General features: G+C 54.7%; 1 protein-coding gene across 8 annotated transcripts in view; it reads right to left on the bottom strand.

The window, feature by feature from the left end:
- Nucleotides 1–18,870, bottom strand: part of CAPN2 (calpain 2) — a 60,959-nt gene extending 42,089 nt beyond the window's left edge. For 7 of the 8 annotated variants that reach the window (XR_014817172.1, XR_014817170.1, XR_014817169.1 and 4 more), the window contains exons 1-2: nt 18,522–18,870; nt 13,075–13,144 (exon numbers count right to left, since the gene is read on the bottom strand). Coding sequence is in view for 2 of the 8 variants with exons in the window: in XM_084978941.1 (XP_084835067.1) it covers nt 13,075–13,144; nt 18,522–18,758 (307 nt within the window). In the remaining 6 variants the exon portion in view is untranslated. 8 annotated transcript variants of the gene reach the window in all.
- Nucleotides 18,871–19,391: the final 521 nt, after the last annotated feature.

The raw sequence follows: 19,391 nt of genomic DNA, 5'->3' as shown, positions 1-19,391 counted from the left end.
GGCCAAGGTCACTGGGGCCCCTGTCGGGGAGTGGGGTGGGGCTGGGTTCCGAGGAGGATGTTTGTGGCTGCGGAAGTTTTTCCAAGACAGGATCATAATATTTGCTGTGTACTCTCTCCTTCCTTCCCTTCCATCAGCACCGTCTTCCCTCCACACACAGGGAGGGGAGCAGAGAAGCCAGGAGATGCTGGCTTCTGTGCAGCCCGTCCTGCTGCAGCTCCATCACCTGTCACTCTAGAGCGAGGCTGCCTGCTGGCAGTCCCGGGAGGATGGAAGCGCTGTGAGGGCACGAGCTCCATGAAGGAACCCAGGCAGAGGAAGGTCTTCATCTCGAGAAAGAGCGGACAGAACACGAAGCCCGAGCCCAGCCTGGCAGCGCCCTCCTGGCCTCGGCCCCTCCCTGCTGCTTCCCACGGCTCCTTGGCCAGACCTGCAGCCCGAGAGGACACCTGTCCTCATACTAACTCTGGCCTCCTCTTCCTCCCGTGTGGTCTCCAACTCCTCATTCCCATCCCTCTGCGCCTGAGCCAGGTCTAGAGAAGAATGGCTCTCATACTCGCGCAGAACACCTGCCAGCTTGAGAACAGGATGGGAGGAGGCGGAAGTGAGCACCTGGCCTCAAGTCCAAACAGTGTAGATGCAGATGGGCTATAGGGGGGCAAGGTTTGAGGAGGGCGTGGACTGGTCCCGTGGTGGGTGGAGGTGGGGCAGGAGCACTCAAAAGGAGAGGGAAGGTCAAGGGCAGACCAGGAAAGGGGTGTGGGCATGGCGCCATCCAGGAGGGCAGGGAGTAGGGCACAGGTGACCCAAGGATGCAGGGTCCTGGAGAAGAAGATGGGCTGCATTTCTGCAGAGTCTGCACTTGACCCCCAAGGTGGGGGATTTACACTAAGGTTGCTTCTCACCCTTTCTCCTGCAGACCCCCCAGGCACAAGAAAATGCCACCTGCACTTTCCAGAAGGAGCTTCTTCCTGATGGGGAAGTGCGTACACACATGCACGCGCGCTGCTTCCTCTGCCAAACAACTTCCCTCCCCTTGGTCATCCTGGGAGACTCAGTCACAGCCTTTGAGGGGCCTTCTTAAACCCTCCCATCCCCTCCTGAGCCTTTAGACTGCTTCCCAGCCAACTCCTACTATAGCATGACCAGAACGTGAGTTTGTCTATTGAACAGTCTCCACCACAGGGCTTCATCTCCCTGAGGACAGGACCTCTGGCAGTAATATCAGAGTGGATTAGTGACAGACAGAGCCCTAGGGCAGGAATCCCAGTGAGAACTCAGGCCTGGGGTGGGGGTGGGGGGTGAAGCTTGGTGAGGGATTAAGGATCCAGAAGGGAGAGGACCGGATGGATGTGGGGAAGAGGCAGAGACATGAAGAGGCTGGTGTAGAGAAAAGGGCTGCAGTGTTTTGCTTGTTTTCTTCTGCCTGAAGCCCCAGCACGCTGGGAGACCCCAGAGACCACTCCTGTCCAACCAGGATGGGCTAGTGTCCGAGCAGCCTGGGGTCACCGCTGGTGAAGGATGAGTCTGGTATCCAAAGGGGAGGAACACAGCATCTTCCCTACATGGCAGCCACAGTCTCCCCAGTTCCACAGGTCCTTCTAGAACCTTCCTCTTCCCCACCAGGGGGTGGAATTTGCGTCCCTCCCCTGAACCTGGTGGGCCTCTGTCTCAATGAATAGGAGCTGCAGAAGCGATGTTATGTGGCCTTGGAGGCTGGGTTGTACAAGGCGACTTTCTTTTCTGCCTTTTTTTTTTTTTTTTTGTCTTTATGCCTTTTCAAGGGCCACACCCGCGGCATATGGAGGTTCCCAGGCTAGGGGTCCAATTGCAGCTGTAGCCAACAGCCTATGCCAGAGCCACAGCAACGTGGGATCCGAGCTGCATCTGCAACCTACACCACAGCTCACAGCAACACCGGATCCTTAACCCACTGAGCAAGACCAGGGATCGAACCCCGCAACCTCATGGTTCCTAGTCGGATTCGTTAACCACTGAGCCACGACGGGAATTCCCAAGGCAACTTTCTGAGCTCTCCCTTCACAAGTCTGTAAAAAGTTCGGCTCCCTTAAAGCCTCCGTGGAGGAGACCACGCAGGAGGCAGAGGGACCCTGGGCTTCAGCAGCCCAGGCACCAAAGGCGTGGGTGGGAGGCCTTCAGGTAACCTAGCCCCATCCCCCCCTGACTGCAAGCCCATGAGAGGACCTGAGAGTCACGGGGCTGAGCCCTGTCCTCCTCCAGAACCATGAGAGTGAAGGAGAGAATAAATGATCGCTGTGGTTTCAAGCCTTTGACTGTGGGGGAGGGTTGTCACACAGCAGATACAAGTGTAAGGAGACCGACCTTCCTGAAATCTGCGCCTGGTTAGGGATAGTAAGGTGCACCTGCCAACGAACAGAGTCCCCACCTCCCTGCCTTGGGAAGGGGCGGGGGCGAGCCAGTGGGAGAGGAGCCAACACCGAGAGATGCCAGCGTCAGGACGCCCAGAAGTCCCTGGGCACCCCAGGACCTGAGATGCACTGCACGCGGCTGGTCCAGGAAGCTGATAAGACAGACGGCCCTGACAGGGTGGGCATCTGGAGAAGGAGGGAGGGCCGAGTGAGTGCCTCCTTTCCTGCAGCAACTCCAGGGCCGAAGGGGGAAGGCGGAGGAGGAGGGTTGCAGCGCCTCCCCCACAGGGTCAAACATCCCAGCAATTGCCCCCCCCGCCGCCCCCGCCCCCACAACAGACTGCAGGCTCCATGTCCTTGCCTCCTTTCCTGCAGGGCTTACTCCCCACTGTAGGTGGGTCAGGGGACATGATTCTGGAGGCCTGCAGAGTTGGTCTTCGCCAGCTCCCAGCACGGGCATCGAGCCCTGGATGCCCAATGACCACCCTGTGTCTGTTTCCATAGCTCCCTTCTCTCTCCAGATCACTGCTTGCTCCCCAGGAACATTCTTTTTTTTTTTTTTTTTTTTTTTGGTCCCAGGCTAGAGGTCGAATCAGAGCTGCAGCTGCCAGCCTACACCACAGCCACAGCAACGCAGGATCCAAGCCACGTCTGTGACCCTGACCACAGCTCACGGAAAGGAGCCCCCATCTTCATGGATACTAGTCAGGTTTGTTTCCACTGAGCCACAGCGGGAACTCCCCCAGGAACATTCTCGATCCCCTACCCCAAGGGATTTCTGGCACCGTCAGGAGACAGTTTGGGTTGTCACACTTGGAGTCTAGTGGGCAGATGCTGGGACGCTGCCTCGAATCCTCCAGCACGCAGGATGCTCCCACCAAGGGGAACGGCCCCACCCCAGATACCATCGGTGCCAAGGTTGGGAAACCCTGGTTTCCCTCAGGTCCTGCCAGTCCCATGTCCCATCCTGGTAGAGCTTTGTTCCTTTGCTTTCCACGGTGACAAGCAAGACAGAGAGATGATCAGCCACCAGCCAAGAGAGTGAGGTTGCTTCTCGCTAAATTTGACCCTTCCTGAGATGCTGGGATTGAACTGTCTCTGACAGACCAGATACCCTGCCTGCCAGGACCAATCAGCCTGGCGAGGCAGCCTTGGGGGAGGGGGAGGAGGAGGGGGAGGCAAGAGGAAGCGCACACCCTGTGGGCCCAGCCCTGCGGGATGTGGCTGATGAGTCACACGGGGCTGTCCCGTCTGTGCCTGCTTCAGGGCCCCCGAGCAGCCCAGGAAAGGATACCCCAAACCAGAATCACCCCTGCACACAATCGCAGTTCATTATATCAGCGGCTCTCGGGGAGGGTGGAAGTGCTGTGCTTGCTCAGCTCACATCCCAGCCCCGATTCCCAGGAGGCCTTCAGAACTGGAGCTGGAGCGGACAATCCAAAGCCTGTGTGCCCTCTCCTCGCTTCCCCTGCAGAGAGGGCCTGAAGGGAGGGGGGAGGGGAGGAAGATGCCCAGCAAGGCCAGAGGGTCACACGCTCACACACTGAACTTGTTTGGAGCGAGGCCCTGGCCCTGCCGCCCTTGGCCGCCCCTGGTCCAGGAAGAGGAAGCCTGTTGCAGGTGTCACCTCTGCTCCCCAGCTCCCTGCAGCTGGGGGCCCCCATGGTCACACCTGATGTCTGGGTTACCTGCCGGCCCTCTGCAGCCATGGGACTTCCTCGCCATCCCCTCTACCCCACAGACCCCCACCGGATACAGCCCAACCTGTCCCGGATACCTCCCCCCACACCTTGGCTGCCTCACCTCCCCGAGGGAGCAGCCGATGAGCTGCCACATTCCTGCCGGCCTGGGGGCTCTGCGGTGTGAACTAAAGGAAAAGTCTCCCCGTGGCTGAGGTAAGATCACATTGTGGGAGGCAGTAGGAAGGACGGCTAGAGGCTTTCTCGCTCTGGTCCTGCCGGCCAGAGACACACCAGCAGTCACACAGCCTTAACGTTCTCCACCTCACGGGACAAGACGCCAGTGTCACTTTGTTCCCATTTCATGGATGGGTAAGTGGAAACTGAAAGCAGCAGGGGCCTGGGCATGGCGGCAGAGAAGAGCCTCCCAGCCTGTCCAGGAAACAGCAGGGAGCAAGGGCCACCATGTGAGGCCTGCAAGTTGGGGCAGGGGACTTTGATGAATTTCAGCTTTTCTCCAAACACCAACTCCTCCACAACTTCTGAGATTGTCAAGGCCAAAGCCCCAGCCTTATTTATTTGCTTAACTCACTCTGAGGGCTGTACCTGCAGCATATGGAAGGTTCCAGGCTAGGGGTCGAATCAGAGCTGAGGCTGAAGCCTACGCCACAGCCACACCAGATCTGAGCCGCATCTGCCACCTACCCCATAGCTTTTGGCAACATCAGATCCTTAACCCATGGAGCAAGGCCAGGGATCAATCCCACAGCCTCACAGAGATGGTGTCGGGTCCTTAATCTGCTGAGCCACAGTGGGAACTCCTCCAGCCTCATTTACAGACTCCCCTGGAGAGCCACCCTCTCCCCAAAGGTAACTTGCCATTTGCAGTTATTAAACCCTAAGTGTCAGCCTCTGGTGCTTCCCGCTTCCCATGCACCATCTCATTTCATCCTCACAGCCCACTGAGGGAGGTACCAGTAACACCCCCATTTTACAGATGAGGAAACTGAGACTGGACGAGGATGGCGACTTGCCTCATGCAACAGAGCCAGGAAGAGGCAGAACTCAGAGGTCAACCTCTAACTGATGGAACCCAGGTCCTCACTCTGGACCCTGCTATTACAGATGTTTATTGATGTATGTGCCCTGCGTGGCTCTGAGTGGAGACCAGCCCACCCTGGAGTCAAGAATGAGAGGGTGCATCCACATGCAGTGGCCACGACCCACATGTGGCTCTTTACATTTCAACTGAATAAAATTAAAAACGCAGTTCCACAGCTTCCTTAGTCACACTTCAAGTGCTCCCCTAACATTTTGATTGTATAGAACCTTCCTATCACTGCTAAAAGCTCTGGTGGAAGGTGCCAGTCGGGAGCCTGCACCATTGCCCACCTGCCCGCCAGGCTGGCCCATCCTCCTCCTGGGGCTCCATTGTCCTGCTGTTGCTGCAGGACCCCACTAGACCTCCCCGAACACAGGGCCCTTCATTTCTAAAATCGCCTGGGTGGGGCGTCGGGGGGCGGGGGCTGATCTTGTGGGGGGCTGATCTGAGCAAGGGTCTTAGACCTTGGAGCGGAGATGCTGTTGCTAAACAAACGGGAGCTGACGCCGGGTGTTGGGGGCGGGGGTGCTGCCGGCAGAAGTCACAGAATGTCAGGAGTGCTGGGACCTCGGGGAGCTGGGATAGATGCCCTCATCTCAGAGACAGGCCACCGAGTCCACACGGGGACGGGGACGGGGAGCACCTGAACCAGGGAAGAATCACGCTTAGATCTGCAGGCCGTTGGGGTGCAAAGGAACCCCGTAATCTCCTTAGGAGTTTCCTCTGGCTTCCGAGGAAAGTGTACGCCACAATGGGGGGAGGGAGGGAGGTTCTCTGGGGTGGGTCCCCACCGCCTCTCCTCCTGGGGAGGGGAGGTTAGGGACAGCCAAGGAAGGCCACAGATGAGGCAGGCACCCCGCTGTGACAGGGCTGCGAGGGGGGCAGGGGGAGCCTCTGGGCAAGTCACCCCTGCCCTGTTTATAGGATGTCTCAGCGGCATCAGGAGAGAGCTGGGAGCACAGGCAGCAGCCACAGGAAAGGAGAAAAGCGATGGACATTTGGATTGTTTCCATGTCCTGGCTATTGTGAATAGTGCTGCAATGAACATGCGGGTGCATGTGTCTCTTTTAAGTAGAGCTTTGTCCGGATAGATGCCCAAGAGTGGGATTGCAGGGTCATATGGAAGTTCTATGTATAGATTTCTAAGGTATCTCCAAACTGTTCTCCATAGTGGCTGTACCAGTTTACATTCCCACCAACAGTGCAGGAGGGTTCCCTTTTCTCCACAGCCCCTCCAGCACTTGTTATTTGTGGATTTATTCATGATGGCCATTCTGACTGGTGTGAGGTGGTATCTCATGGTAGTTTTGATTTGCATTTCTCTTATAATCAGCGATGTTGAGCATTTTTTCATGTGTTTGTTGGCCATCTGTATATCTTCCTTGGAGAAATGTCTATTCAGGTCTTTTGCCCATTTTTCCATTGATTGATTGGTTTTTTTGCTGTTGGGTTGTATAAGTTGCTTGTATATTCTAGAGATTAAGCCCTTGTCAGTTGCATCATTTGAAACTATTTTCTCCCATTCTGTAAGTTGTCTTTTTGTTTTCTTTTGGGTTTCCTTTGCTGTGCAAAAGCTTTTCAGTTTGATGAGGTCCCATGGGTTTATTTTTGAGGATTGGATTCGGAAGATGTGGTATATATACACGATGGAATACTACTCAGCCATAAAAAAGGATGACATCATGCCATTTGCAGCAACATGGATGGAACTAGAGAATCTCATACTGAGTGAAATGAGCCAGAAAGACAAAGACAAATACCATATGACATCACTTATAACTGGAATCTAATATCCAGCACAAATGAACATCTCCTCAGAAAAGAAAATCAATCATGGACTTGGAGAAGAGACTTGTGGTTGCCTGATGGGAGGGGGAGGGAGTGGGAGGGATCGGGAGCTTGGGCTTATCAGTCACAACGTAGAATAGATTTACAAGGAGATCCCGCTGAAGAGCATTGAGAACTATGTCTAGATACTCATGTTGCAACAGAAGAAATGGTGGGGGAAAAACTGTAATTGTAATGTATACATGTAAGGATAACCTGACCCCCTTACTGTACAGTGGGAAAATAAAATTAAAAAAAAAAAAAAAAAAAAAGGCAATAAATACATATTTATCAATTAAAAAAAAAAAAAAAAAAAAAGAAAAGCGGTGAAAGAGCGTTTATAACCAGAGGAGACTCAGGAGGGGAAAGGGTGACTTAGGGAGAGCACAGCCCTGCCCCAGGCGGAAGGAGCTGCCTCTGCCAGTGGTGGGGGTGGGGCCGGAGCTGGAGCTGGGGCCACTGTTTAAGAGAGAAAACAATGTATTCATTTTCTCCATCAATCCAGCCAGCACTTACTTTTTAGAGCTTTTTTTTTTTTTTTTTTTTTAACTATATGCACTATTTGTTTTGTTTTGTTTTTTTTTTTGCCTTTTCTAGAGTTGCTTCACCCGGCATATGGAGGTACCCAGGCTAGGGGTCTCATCGGCGTTGTAGCCACCAAACTACGCCAGAGCCACAGCAGGCCTACGCCAGAGCCACAGCAAGGTGGGATCCGAGCCGCCTACACCACAGCTCATGGCAACGCTGGATCCTTAACCCACTGAGCAAGGCCAGGGACCAAACCCACAACCTCATGGTTCTTAGTAGGATTCGTTAACCACTGAGCCACGACAGGAACTCCAATATGCACTATTTTTTCAAAGGCACCTGCAAATTCCAATAGAGGGGCATCCAAAAGAAAAAAAAAAAAAATCCCGGACAGGTACTCCTGAAAGGTGACAAGGTCATCAAAACCAGTCTGAGAAACTGTCACAGCCAAGAAGAGCCTCAAGAGCCATGACACCTCAGTGTAACGTGGTGCCCTGGATGGGATCCCGGGACAGAAAAAAAGGACATTAGGTAAAAACGAAGGAAAGCTAAATGAAGTATGGACTTTTGTTAGTGATAATGTAACCAGTATCAGTTCATTGCAGCAAAGGTCCCACACTAATGGGGATAATTGGGATGTTAATAATTGGGAAAACAAATACCATCTGTTAAAATTTTTCAAAGGCACCTGTTAAAAATGACTTCCAAAAAAATTACTACTTAAGAATCACTTAAAAAATTATAACATTTAAACATGGGGAAATAGGAGTTCCCATCATGGCGCAGCACAAACGAATCCGACTAGGAACCATGAGGTTGTGGGTTCGATCCCTGGCCTTGATCAGTGGGTTAAGGATCCGGCATTGCCATGGGCTGTGGTGTAGGTTGCAGACGTGGCTCGGATCCCGTGTTGCTGTGGCTGTGGTGTAGGCCAGTGGCTATAGCTCTGATTAGACCCCTAGCCTGGGAACCTCCATATGCCAAGGGTGCAGCCCTACAAAGACAAAAGACAAAAAAAGGGGGAGGGAATAAGGAGGGGCTGGGTTGGTCCAGGATTCTACAATTTGCCAAATGCGTTTGCCTGTATTAGTTACCTTTTTCACCACAGCCCTGAGAAGGGAGTGTTACCACTATTCTCATTTTACAGAGGAGGAACCCGAGGCTCAGCGCCCGGTAACCTGCCCAGCGTGTGTGTGTCTCCGTCCCCCCCCCCGCCCCCGCCTCCGTCCAGTCAGCAGGGGAAGAAGCAGGAACTGGAAACGTCTCTCCTGCGGTGCTTTTCCCATTGGCCCTGCCCCTCCTGACTGACTCTCTGCAGAGCTGGACTGTGGGGAGGGCCACCCTGTAGCCAAGCACCTCCCGGTGGGTGCCCTGGGGGCCCGTGGGACACTCTGGGGGGAGAAAGGGCTGGAGGACAGGTGCCAGGTCACAAAGACACTGGGCTGTGTAGTTTCAGCAGCTCTGGTGGCATTAGCAGCCTCGAGCCGTCGAAACCGAGGGCCTAGGGGGCACCTGTCCAGGGCAGCTGGCTTCCCCGGAGAGCTGTGGGGGCCGTGGGTGGATCCTGGGGGGCCATGGGGAAAGTGGGGCAGTGGCCCAGTGAGAATCAAAGGCAGGAGGGGTTCAGCTGCGGGATCTCCTGGGCCCCAGGGGTCACTCCAAGTGGCCACCCCCCGAAAGAAGAGGCCGCCAGTTGCATCTCAGCCACGTTTAGCTGCAGCGCCAGCCTGGCCGAGGCTCAGCCCCGGGCTCCAGCCCTTCCTCCAGGTAGATGGGCGGATTTTTCTTTGCTGACTCAAGGCTTAGCACTGCTGCCAAGGCCTGCAGTGCAGGCAGCTCATGTCCAGGCAGTTCTGCAGGCGTGCTTGGAATTACTTCGGTCAGGGCTTCGAGCTGACCCTGCTGGGAAGGTGTGTGGGAGTTTGCGGGGTTAAGCATTGCCAGGCAGCCCTGGGAAGGCTGTGTACAAGTCCAAGGACGGGCCCCACCCAGAACCGAGTTAGTCTTGCCAGGTAGAGAGCACAGGTAAGAAAACTAATTTTTTTTTTTTTTTGCATTTTTAGGACCATACCTGCAGCATATGGAAGTTCCCAGGCTAGGGGCTGAACTGGAGCTGCAGCTGCCGGCCTATACCATGGCCACAGCCACACCGGATTCAAGCCACGTCTGCAACCTACACCACGGCTCACAGCAACACCGGATCCTCAACCCACTAAGCAAGGCCAGGGATTGAAACTCGAATCCTCATGGATACTAGTCGGATTCCTAACCCTCTGAGCCACAACAGGAACTCCAAGAAAACCTATTTTGCTCTGAGTTTACCTTCACATACCGTCGACACAGCCTTGGGACAAATGATGGGAGTGAAAAGAGTACAGAAAGATTTTTTTTTTGGCCTTTTCTTTTTTTGGTCTTTTTAGGGCCGCACCCTCAGCATATGGAGGTTTCCAGGCTAGGAGTGAAATCAGAGCTACAGCTGCCAGCGTACACCACAGCCACAGCAATGCCAGATCCGAGCCATGTCTGCAACCTACACCACAGCTCATGGCAACACCTGATCCTTAACCCACTGAGGGAGGCCAGGAATCGAACCCTCAACCTCATGGTTCCTAGTCAGATTCATTTCCGCTTCACCAGGACAGGAATTCCAGATTTGAAACCAGCCTAGGGTTCTTTCCTTTGGCAATTTTTAGCCATGTGGCCTTCAGGGACCCTACCCCACCCCCCACCCCCTCCCCCTGCCTTGGTTTCTTATCTGCATAGCAGGGGTGGGGGGGTGTATGTGTGTGAAATATTTACTTCAGAGCCGGGATAATGACACCAGATCATGCACTGAAAATGCTGCAGGAGTTGTACTCCATTGTAGGTGACAGGGGCCATTATCACTCTTTGTCTGAGATAAGATCTGGCGGCAGCTGTGCTTTAACTCTGGCACAAGGTCAACCCTCAGGATCAGGCATGAGGGACGACTCTAGAACCGCTGAATACCCCCTCATAGGGGATCTGTGAGGTCACCCTGTGGCCCCCTACTCCCTCCCATTCTTAGAAGAGACTGAGGCTGCTAGGGATGGCTCGCTTGCTGTCTGCCAACTGAGAGCTGAGGCTCAGCGTGTATCTCTGGTCCTGTGGCCAGGTCTCGCTGCCACGGTCCCCGTTCCTAATGCTTCGGAACTTTCTGAGACCTGGTGACAGTCACCACCTACACCCAGATGCCAGAATCAGGGTGAGAGTTCAGTCTGCCTCTTTTCCCAGATGGAAATCGAACCAGGATCCTCCAAAATAAAAGGCTGAGAATAAAATGGCTGATGGGGTACAAAGAAACCTTAGAAATGACAGACTGGGTCCTGAGAAATGTTTTAGAAGGACTTACGCTTCTATTTGATTTGGTGCATTTTCCTTCAGGAATGTAGGCTCTGCCTATCTTCTCTCCACCTGGCCTGGTTATATTTATTCATTTATTTAAAAAAAAATTTTTTTTGGTCTTATTTGTATTTTCTAGAGCCACACCCGTGGGATATGGAGGTTCCCAGGCTAGGGGTCTAATTGGAGCTGTAGATGCCAGCCTACACCAAAGCCACAGCAACATGGGATCCGAGCCATGTCTGCAACCTACACCACAGCTCACAACAACGACAGATCCTTAACTCACTGAGCAAGGCCAGGGATCGAACCCGCAAGCTCATGGTTCCTAGTCAGATTTGTTAACCACTGAGCCACGATGGGAACTCCTGGCCTGGTTATATTTAAATAGGACCTAAATCTTGCAATGTTGGCCCTTAAGATGTCATTGAACTTGGAGAAGTTCAGTCTGGGTGTGGAATTTCGCTCAGGTATGACAAGGCGCCGCGTGAGTTTCCAGATGTTCTAAAGCCCCCATGGTTGGGCGAAGTCACCATCAATGTCTAGCCCTCTTAACTTCCATTTTCTCTAACCAATGGGTTTTTCTTTTTCTCTTCTTTTTTTTGGGGGGGGGCATACCTGCAGCATATGGAGGTTCCCAGGCTAGGGGTCGAATCAGAGCTGTAGCCGCCGGCCTACCCCACAGCCACAGCAATGCAGGACCTGAGTGGCACCTTTGACCTACACCACAGCTCACGGCCACACCGGATCCTTAACCCACTGAGGGAGGACAGGGATCAAACCCATATCCTCATGGATGCTAGTCGGGTTGGTTAACGGATGAGCCATGACAGGAACTCCACCAATGGTTTTCCTTAAGCACCCATCCTGGGTGGCCCAGGGCCCCTGGGCCTCAATCTTTGAAGGGGGAGAGAAGGCAAGAAAATGGAGGGGGTGGTGATGTTTGCAGGTAAGAATGTGCTCTGACATCTTAGGGATTTGCACACAGAGGCTGCAGGCCCAGCCCGGGTCCTGTTCTCTCAGAGTACCAATGCCCAGAGGGCACCCATCACCCGCCACCCCGCCCTGCCTGGCCCTGCCCAGTGTGCCCGCTGTCACACTCACACAGGCGCCCTGACATCCCTCAGAGGTTGAAATTTTCCCACACCCCTTCTGGGGAGTCTAGCCCAGGGGTTACACACACAGACAGGCCCTGGAGTCGGACTCTCTGCACTTGCATCCCAGGCCCTCACATGACCTTCAACCAGTTACTCCCAGGACAGCATCTCTGCTGGGTGGGCCAGGAGATGCAGTTCAAGATGATCAGTTTTGTCACTGAGGGGCTAGTCTGGAGAGCAAGTCCAGGCCGAGGGCACACAACTAGTTTTTGGCTTATTGCAGCAAATGATCTGCGCCAGTGATCACAGGCCCATACTGACTGCGAGTAAAAAAATAAGGGTGGATTCTAAGAGACTCTCAAATAATAAATAGTCCCAGGACCCTTGGTTACGACTTCTTCAGAGAAGCCTCGGGGAGGGGGGGCTTTCAGGCCAAAGCTGGCGACCCTGCACGTTCCAATCTCAGCAGGTACTATATCCTGAAAAACCAGAGCGCTGCCTCAGAGAGCAAAGTTTCAGAGTCACAATTCAGCTACTCTGGGGACACCTGGTTGCATGAATGTAACAACTGCCTCTGTGACAATGAGCACCGAGTCCACTGTTGTGCTACCATGGTGATCTGCCTTGCAAACACTGAGAATGCCCTGGTGTGACTGAGGGTTTCCTTTTCCTTCACACTGAGTCACCCTCCCATCCCTGAGCTGCAGAGAACTGGTGTCTCAGTGCCTCAACCAGCCTGGGTCAGGCCGCCCAGCTGGCCCTCGGGCGGGAGCCTGACTGGTCCCCGGGGCACTAGTGACACTGGCTCCGGGAGGGCTGAGATCCAGAAGCTCCTCCGTCCTCCAGTGGAAGTGTCTTTGTCACATCACCAGCCCAGCGCAGGGGACACAGGAGCCCTCCCTGCACATCCATGTGTTTTGTGTGCTGAGGCACGGGGCCCTCGGGGGACAAGACATTCCAAGAAGCTTCTGGAAATGGGAACTGCCAAACGCTTGGCAAGGGAGAGGAGCCGAGATCATCCCGAGGCCTTCCAGGCACAGCCTTGCAGACAAGCCCCGCCCCACCGCGCCTGCGCCGCTGACGTCACTTACCCAGGGCTCCTTGGCAGATGTCTGTGCGGGTAGCTCCTCCAATAATAAACTGGGGATTGTCGCAGATCTCCTGGAAATGAGACCCATAAAGTGCCGTCAACCCACCAGGCACGTGCTTTTACAGTGAGGACACCCTGGTTCCCAACAAGGGCATCGGACGCCCTCTGCGCCTTCTGTCCCCTGGTTAACAGTTAGTCGGCCATGGGGTCCTTGTCTGAGCCTGCCCTGGTGGGGGGGCAGGTCCTGTTGGGTGGCAGGGGACACCACTGCTCCACTGGACCCCAGTGCTCTAAGTGCCTCGAGCCCATCGCGTGGTGCTATTTCCCAGGGCCAGGGCAGCCCCAAGTCCAGCCTCCTCTGGGACCTTGACACTGTCCCCACTCTGGAGCAGCCCTGCCCTCTGCACTGGCTCCGTCCTCTGTTCCCGCATGGAACCAAACCCCTCCCACTCTGCTCACCCTGTTCCCACCTCCTCCTCAGACCCACTCTGAGACCCAACTCTGAGACGCCCTCACGGCCCCCTTGTACTCCGAGTCCCAGAGTATTTGCATCTGCAATTGAGCACCTTGGGGTGCGCCGTGCAGTGGTGCTGGCGATCCCTGTCTTCCAGATGAGGGCAGGGAACAGTGGCCAGCCTTCTGGATCCACCCACAGGCCCTGATCCTTGGGGCATCCACCTCCTGGGCCTGGCAGTGCAACAATACGGCACGGGCTGGTTTTTCCCAGGCAGTCCTCCCAGGAACCATTTAACAGGTGAGGAAACAGGCCAAGAGAGAAAGCCATGTGTCGGAAGTGACACTGCCTGTCAGCCGCGCAGGGCACTAGGATCTCAGCTCCCTCTTGTAAACCACACACCCTCCGCTCCTACACTGCCTCTAATTGATGCCCAACAAGCCTCCGAGGGCCTCTCACAAGTCCCCTGACAGATGCCAACCTTGAACAGTGCTGGCCCTCTGAGGCCCTCTCTATGCTTCCTGATTCTGGGGGCCCCACCCTAAAACCACAGAGGAAGTCGGGGCATAAATCGGGGCTTCCCTAGGCATGGGCCCCTTGGGGGGTAGGAGTTCCGCCCACAGCACCCCGAGGCCCCCCCCCCCGCCCCCGCTCTGTCCAGCAGTAGCTTTCCCTGGGTGAGGCCTGGGTCCAGCCCCTGGCCACCCTGGCTTAGATCCAGAGGCACTTCTGAAATGTGCCACAGGGCACGCTGCTTTCAGGTCTCTGCCCAGTCCCTTCTCTGCTCAGGTTGCTTGGTTTGGGGGAATGACACTGAGAATGCTTTTCTGCTGAGGCCAACGAAGCCGGCTTTGCCCGGGGCCTGCCAGCCAAGCACTTACCCAGCTGATGGAGTAGCCTGTGCTGGGTGCTGGAAGACCAAGAATCAGACTGATAATCCTCAGGGTGCCAGCACTTATCAAGGATTGTTCCATTATGTTTGAGAAACTTCCTCATGCCTTTGGCAGCCTCTCCAGAGAAGGCAACGTTTGGAGTGGCTCTTAGAGATGCTTCAGGAAATTGAAACTTGTACACAACACCAGGGGCACTGAATTAAGCACACAATGTCACGATCTGAGGAAAGGGGTGGGGGCTTGGGCTCTGGAGTCTCCCCCTTTTTGTTTTGTTTTTTGCTTTTTAGGGCCGGCCACAGGTGCAGCATATGGAAGTTCCCAGGCTAGGGGTCAAATTGGAGCTGTAGCTGCCAGCTTACACCAAAGCTCACAGCAACACGGGAACAGAGCCACATCTGAGACTACACTGCAGCTCATGGAAGTGCTGGATCCTTAACCCACTGAGCAAGGCCAGGGAGCCAACCTGCATTCTCATGGATACTAGTTGGGTTTGAATCAACAACCTGGGTTTGAATCCTGGCTCTGCCACTTCTTATATGGGTTCTATGACTCTGGCAACATTAAGCCTCAGTTTCCTCATCTGTATAAGGGGATGGTGATGACAAGAGCACCAACCACATGAGGTTGTTCTGAGGGTTAAATGAGATGACAAGTTAAGCGTGCCTTGGTAAATGCTATAAAGGTTACCTACTACTGTCCATCGACAGCAGCATGGATAAAGAAGATGTGGTACATATACACAATGGAATATTACTCAGCCATTAAAAGGAAAGAAATAATGGCATCTTTACCAATATGAATGGATCTAGAAATTATCATACTAAGGGAAGTCAGTCAATGAGACACCAACATCCAATGCCATCACTTACATGTGGAATCTAAAAAAAGGACACAATGAACTTCCTTGCAGAATAGATACTGACTCACAGACTCTGAAAAACTTATGGTTTCCAAATGAGACAGGTTGGGGGGTGGGAAGATGCACTGGGGGTTTGGGATGATAATGCTATAAAATTGGGTTGTGATGACTGTTGTACAGCTCTAAATGTAATAAAATTCATTAAGTAATAAAGTTACCTACTATTATTATTATTGAGGAATTCCATGACACAATCACTGAATTTGGGAGCAGGAGATGCCAGTTGGAGGCACAGTTCGGCCAGCTGAGCGGAAACGAATCATAAACCTCCCAGAGGCCTTAGATGTTTCAGGATCAGACAGGGACTGACACATGGGTCCTCACTGTCCCCTGACTGGTGCCATCCTTGGATGGGGTGGGCTTTTTCCTTGCTGTGCCTCTGTATTTGGTCCTTGCCGAGGACCTCAGCCATGTCCTCTTTGGCCCCCTTTCTATCCCGGAGCCCTCTGTGGGGAAGGCCCCTCTGAGGAAGAGCAGCGCCTGAGCTCTGGGACGGGCCCCACCCCTGCCTGCCCGCATCCTCTGCTCTCACTTCCTCGGCCCGTTTGACTGTCTCCTCCCTGCTTTTCTCTGCAGTCCCTTCCTCTCTGGGGCTTGACATATGACACATGCCAACTGCTCTCATCTGAAAGTACAGCCTCTCAAACCCCAGGTCCCGCTCTCCCTGCCACTTTTCCTGCCCTCCTTTCCCAGGCACCCTTCTGAAATTGGCTGGGCACCTGCCATTTCTGATTCCTGACTTTGGCGTCTACAGCAATCTGGCTTCTACCCCATTGCAAGTGCTCTAAGTCACCGACGACTTTACAGAAGTCCAAATCCAGTGGACAGGAGTTCCTGTCATGGCACAGGGGAAATGAATCCAACTAGAAACCATGAGGTTGTGAGTTCGATCCATGGCCATGCTCAGTGGGTTAAGGATCCGGCGTTGCCATGAGCTGTGGTGTAGGTCGCAGACCCGGCTAGGGATCTGGCATTGCTGTGGCTCTGGCGTAGGCCGTCAGCAACAGCTCTGATTCAACCCCTACCCTGGGAATCTACATATGCCACGGGTGTGGCCCTAAAAAGACAAAAAGACAAAAAGACAAAAAAAAAAAAAAAAAAAAAAAGGTAAATCCAGTGGACAATGTTTGTTTGCCTTGCCTGACCTGAACCCTAGCAGTGTTTGAGAAGGTAGAGGGGGCAGCTGTGAGCTGTTAGCACTAAACACCCATGGGCTGGTCACAGTCCTGGCTCCACCCCAGACACCTGTATGAGCCAAGAGTTAACCTTCCCAAGCCTCAATTTCTTCAGGTGCTAAGTGGCTGTATAACAGCCATCCTCCCTCTCGGCTGTGCAGGGCACAGCCTGACCCACCCTAAGGCGGGGCCCTAAAATGGCCTCAGACCACTATTTCCCCAACTGGAAGTCCTGCAGGTATTTCCAACCGCTGAGTGACCTGTCTGTATCCCCTCACCAGCCCCTAAAGCCTTCAGAGTCAGAGACCACATGCCCTGGTGCTGGGCATACAGTAGGTGTTCAATATATGCTTAGTGACTGCATGAAAAAATAGGCAAAGAAGTATGTAAATTCACTTCGTAAACAGTAAAGTGCTATGCAAATGTAAGGTGAATACATTCTCTCTCGTGTACCACTTTCGCAGCCATCATTTTGTTCGAGGTTCATTACAATCTTGCATTCATTCATTCCACAAATACTCAGTCTCTTTGGTCACAGATCTATCCCCGGCATTTCAGACAGTACCTGACATATAACAGGCACTCAATAAATACTGTTAAGTGAAGGAATGAATGGTGGATGGATGCCTACTGTGAACGCACTGGGGATATATTGGTGAATAATACATGGTCCCTGACGTTCAGCAGGAAAGACAAGCAAATATATATGTAACTATATTTGCAAATTGTGAACATGCTCTGAATTAGCGGGGCTGAGTGATAAGGAATAACTAGATGGTAAGGAGACTGCTAAGAATGGTCAGGAGATATCTCTTTGGGGAGGGAACATCTGACTCAATCCCCAAAAAATGAGTGAGCCAGCCTCCAGAAAGTGGGAAAAGAACATCCCTGACAGGTGAGACAGGAGAGAGCTGGTGCCCTTGAGAAATAAAAAGGTGCTGAGCCTGGTGAACGAGTGACGAGAGGAAACCTCAGGCATCACTTCTCTTTTTAGATGAAGAAAGGAGCTAGAGGGGTTAAATGGCTCACACCCATTAGCAAGAAATAAAGTCAGCTGCCCCCCCCCCCCTCCGGCCATGAACACTTCCTACTGCACTTGCTGCCTAGGCAGTGGGTTTAGGGTTACAGCGGGTGACTGGGGGCTCAGAGCCTAAGCAGGACAGGGATGCTTCTTTTCATCACACGAGTCTTGATCTCTCAGGAGGCCTCTTAGAGGTTGGGAAGGGGAAGCCTGGCCAGGTGCCCATAGTTGGTGGGACCAGCAGGGGTTCCACTGGAAACGGGATGGATAAATTGATCCTGCCAGGGCAAGGGGGGACAGAGGCCGGATGGGGGTGGGAGGGATAACGGAGCTCGGAGGGGCCCCTGAGATTCCGGGGGCGGGGGGGGGGGGTTCTGGGACAGAACTGGCTCCAGGCTGCAGTGTTTTCCCCGTCCTTTGCTCATCACCGCGGTAAAAGTTAAGGGGAGGTCCCGCGGGCTCCCATTTGGAAAACAGGAAATTCTGACTGGAGAAATCTACCCATCGCGACAAGAGACAGTCCTCAGTCACAAAGGCCCAGGCCGTGCGTGGCTTCGCCCCCTCCCTGAAGTAGACTTGAACCGAGTTAGTAACCGACTTTCCCGGGTTAGGTCTTGCACAGCCGCCCCCCACCCCCCGCGCTTTCTCTGCAGACTCTCCTCCCCACCTCCCACCACCTCCCCACTGGAGTCTGAGAAGTTTCCTGCGGGACCCCCTAGGTCAGCCGAGTTTTTGTGAGTTTTTGCTGGCGGGCCTGCTAGTGGGATCTGAGGGCAGCGTGCGCCTCGGCCTGTCCTGCAGGCGCCTGGGTGGCCGAGGGGACGCGGGCGACAGCGCGCCTGCAGAGTCCCGGGCTGGGCTCCGGGCCGCGGGGGCCGGCTCCCCGCGCCCCGGGCCCTGGGTTTGGCCAGCCAAGAGGCCTAGGCGCCGCGCCTCTGGGCCCCGCGCCCCGTCCGCCCGCATCCCGCCGCGGGCGCAATCCCTACCGTGGGCCGCTTCCACTCGATGCCCCGGGTCTTGCCGGAGTACGGACCCAACTCCTTGAAGCCCAGGGAAGACGGGAGGGCCGGGAAGGAGGGGTCCTGGAAGAGCGCCCCGGCCTCCAGGCACTGGTCCCGCAGCTCCGCATAGTCCTGGTTGAGGTACTTGACCGCCCTCTCGTGCGAGCCCAGTCCCTCGGCCGCCTCCCGGTCTTTAGCCAACTTGGCCGCGATGCCCGCCATGGTCGGTGCGGCGCCCGCGCTGCCGCCCAGGGAACGAGCGAGGGTCTCGGCTGCTGTGCTGTGCGGCGCTCGGCAGGGGCGCGGCCAGGACCCGGCGCGCTGCAGCGGGAGTGCCGGCGGCCGCCGCGGGCGGTGATTCACCCGGGCGGGAAGCGCCCTCCGCCCGGCGGGGCGTGGCCTGGCCGCTCCCGGCCTGCGCTGCTCCGCGCCCGGGCCCTCGTCGGCCCGCGGCCTGCAAGGCGCCGGCCGGCCGGCCGACCCACGGGGCCGGTGCCGCCATCTGCGGACGGCGCCCGGAATGGCCCAGCCGGCCTGCGCTGCGCGCTCGGGCCGCCGGTGGAAGAGTCGGGCCTCGAACCCAACCCGAGCTGACTTCCCGCTTGCTGGGGTGGAAGGCTGGGCGAAACCCCAGCCCTAGGCCGTCGTGACTTTCCAGGAAACACCCTGTGAGTCAGAAGATCGGGGACAGAGCTCCAGGAGACAAAATTAGCTCTGTAAGAAGCTAATGAAGAAGGAAGAAGTCCCTCCGCTATAGTCCCCATTTTACGGATTTGAAAACTGAGCATCAGAGGGGTTAAGTGACATCTCCAGTGTCGCACAACTAATCAGAGGCAGAACAGGGATTCTAAGTCA

Source organism: Sus scrofa, chromosome 10 (assembly GCF_054392235.1).
Source record: "Sus scrofa isolate SSC_HxYL_T2T_F1_AM1 chromosome 10, Sscrofa_HxYL_maternal_Yorkshire_Landrace_v2.0, whole genome shotgun sequence".
In the NCBI taxonomy this organism is placed as follows: domain Eukaryota; kingdom Metazoa; phylum Chordata; class Mammalia; order Artiodactyla; family Suidae; genus Sus; species Sus scrofa.
This window is presented reverse-complemented; position numbering and strand designations above follow the sequence as displayed.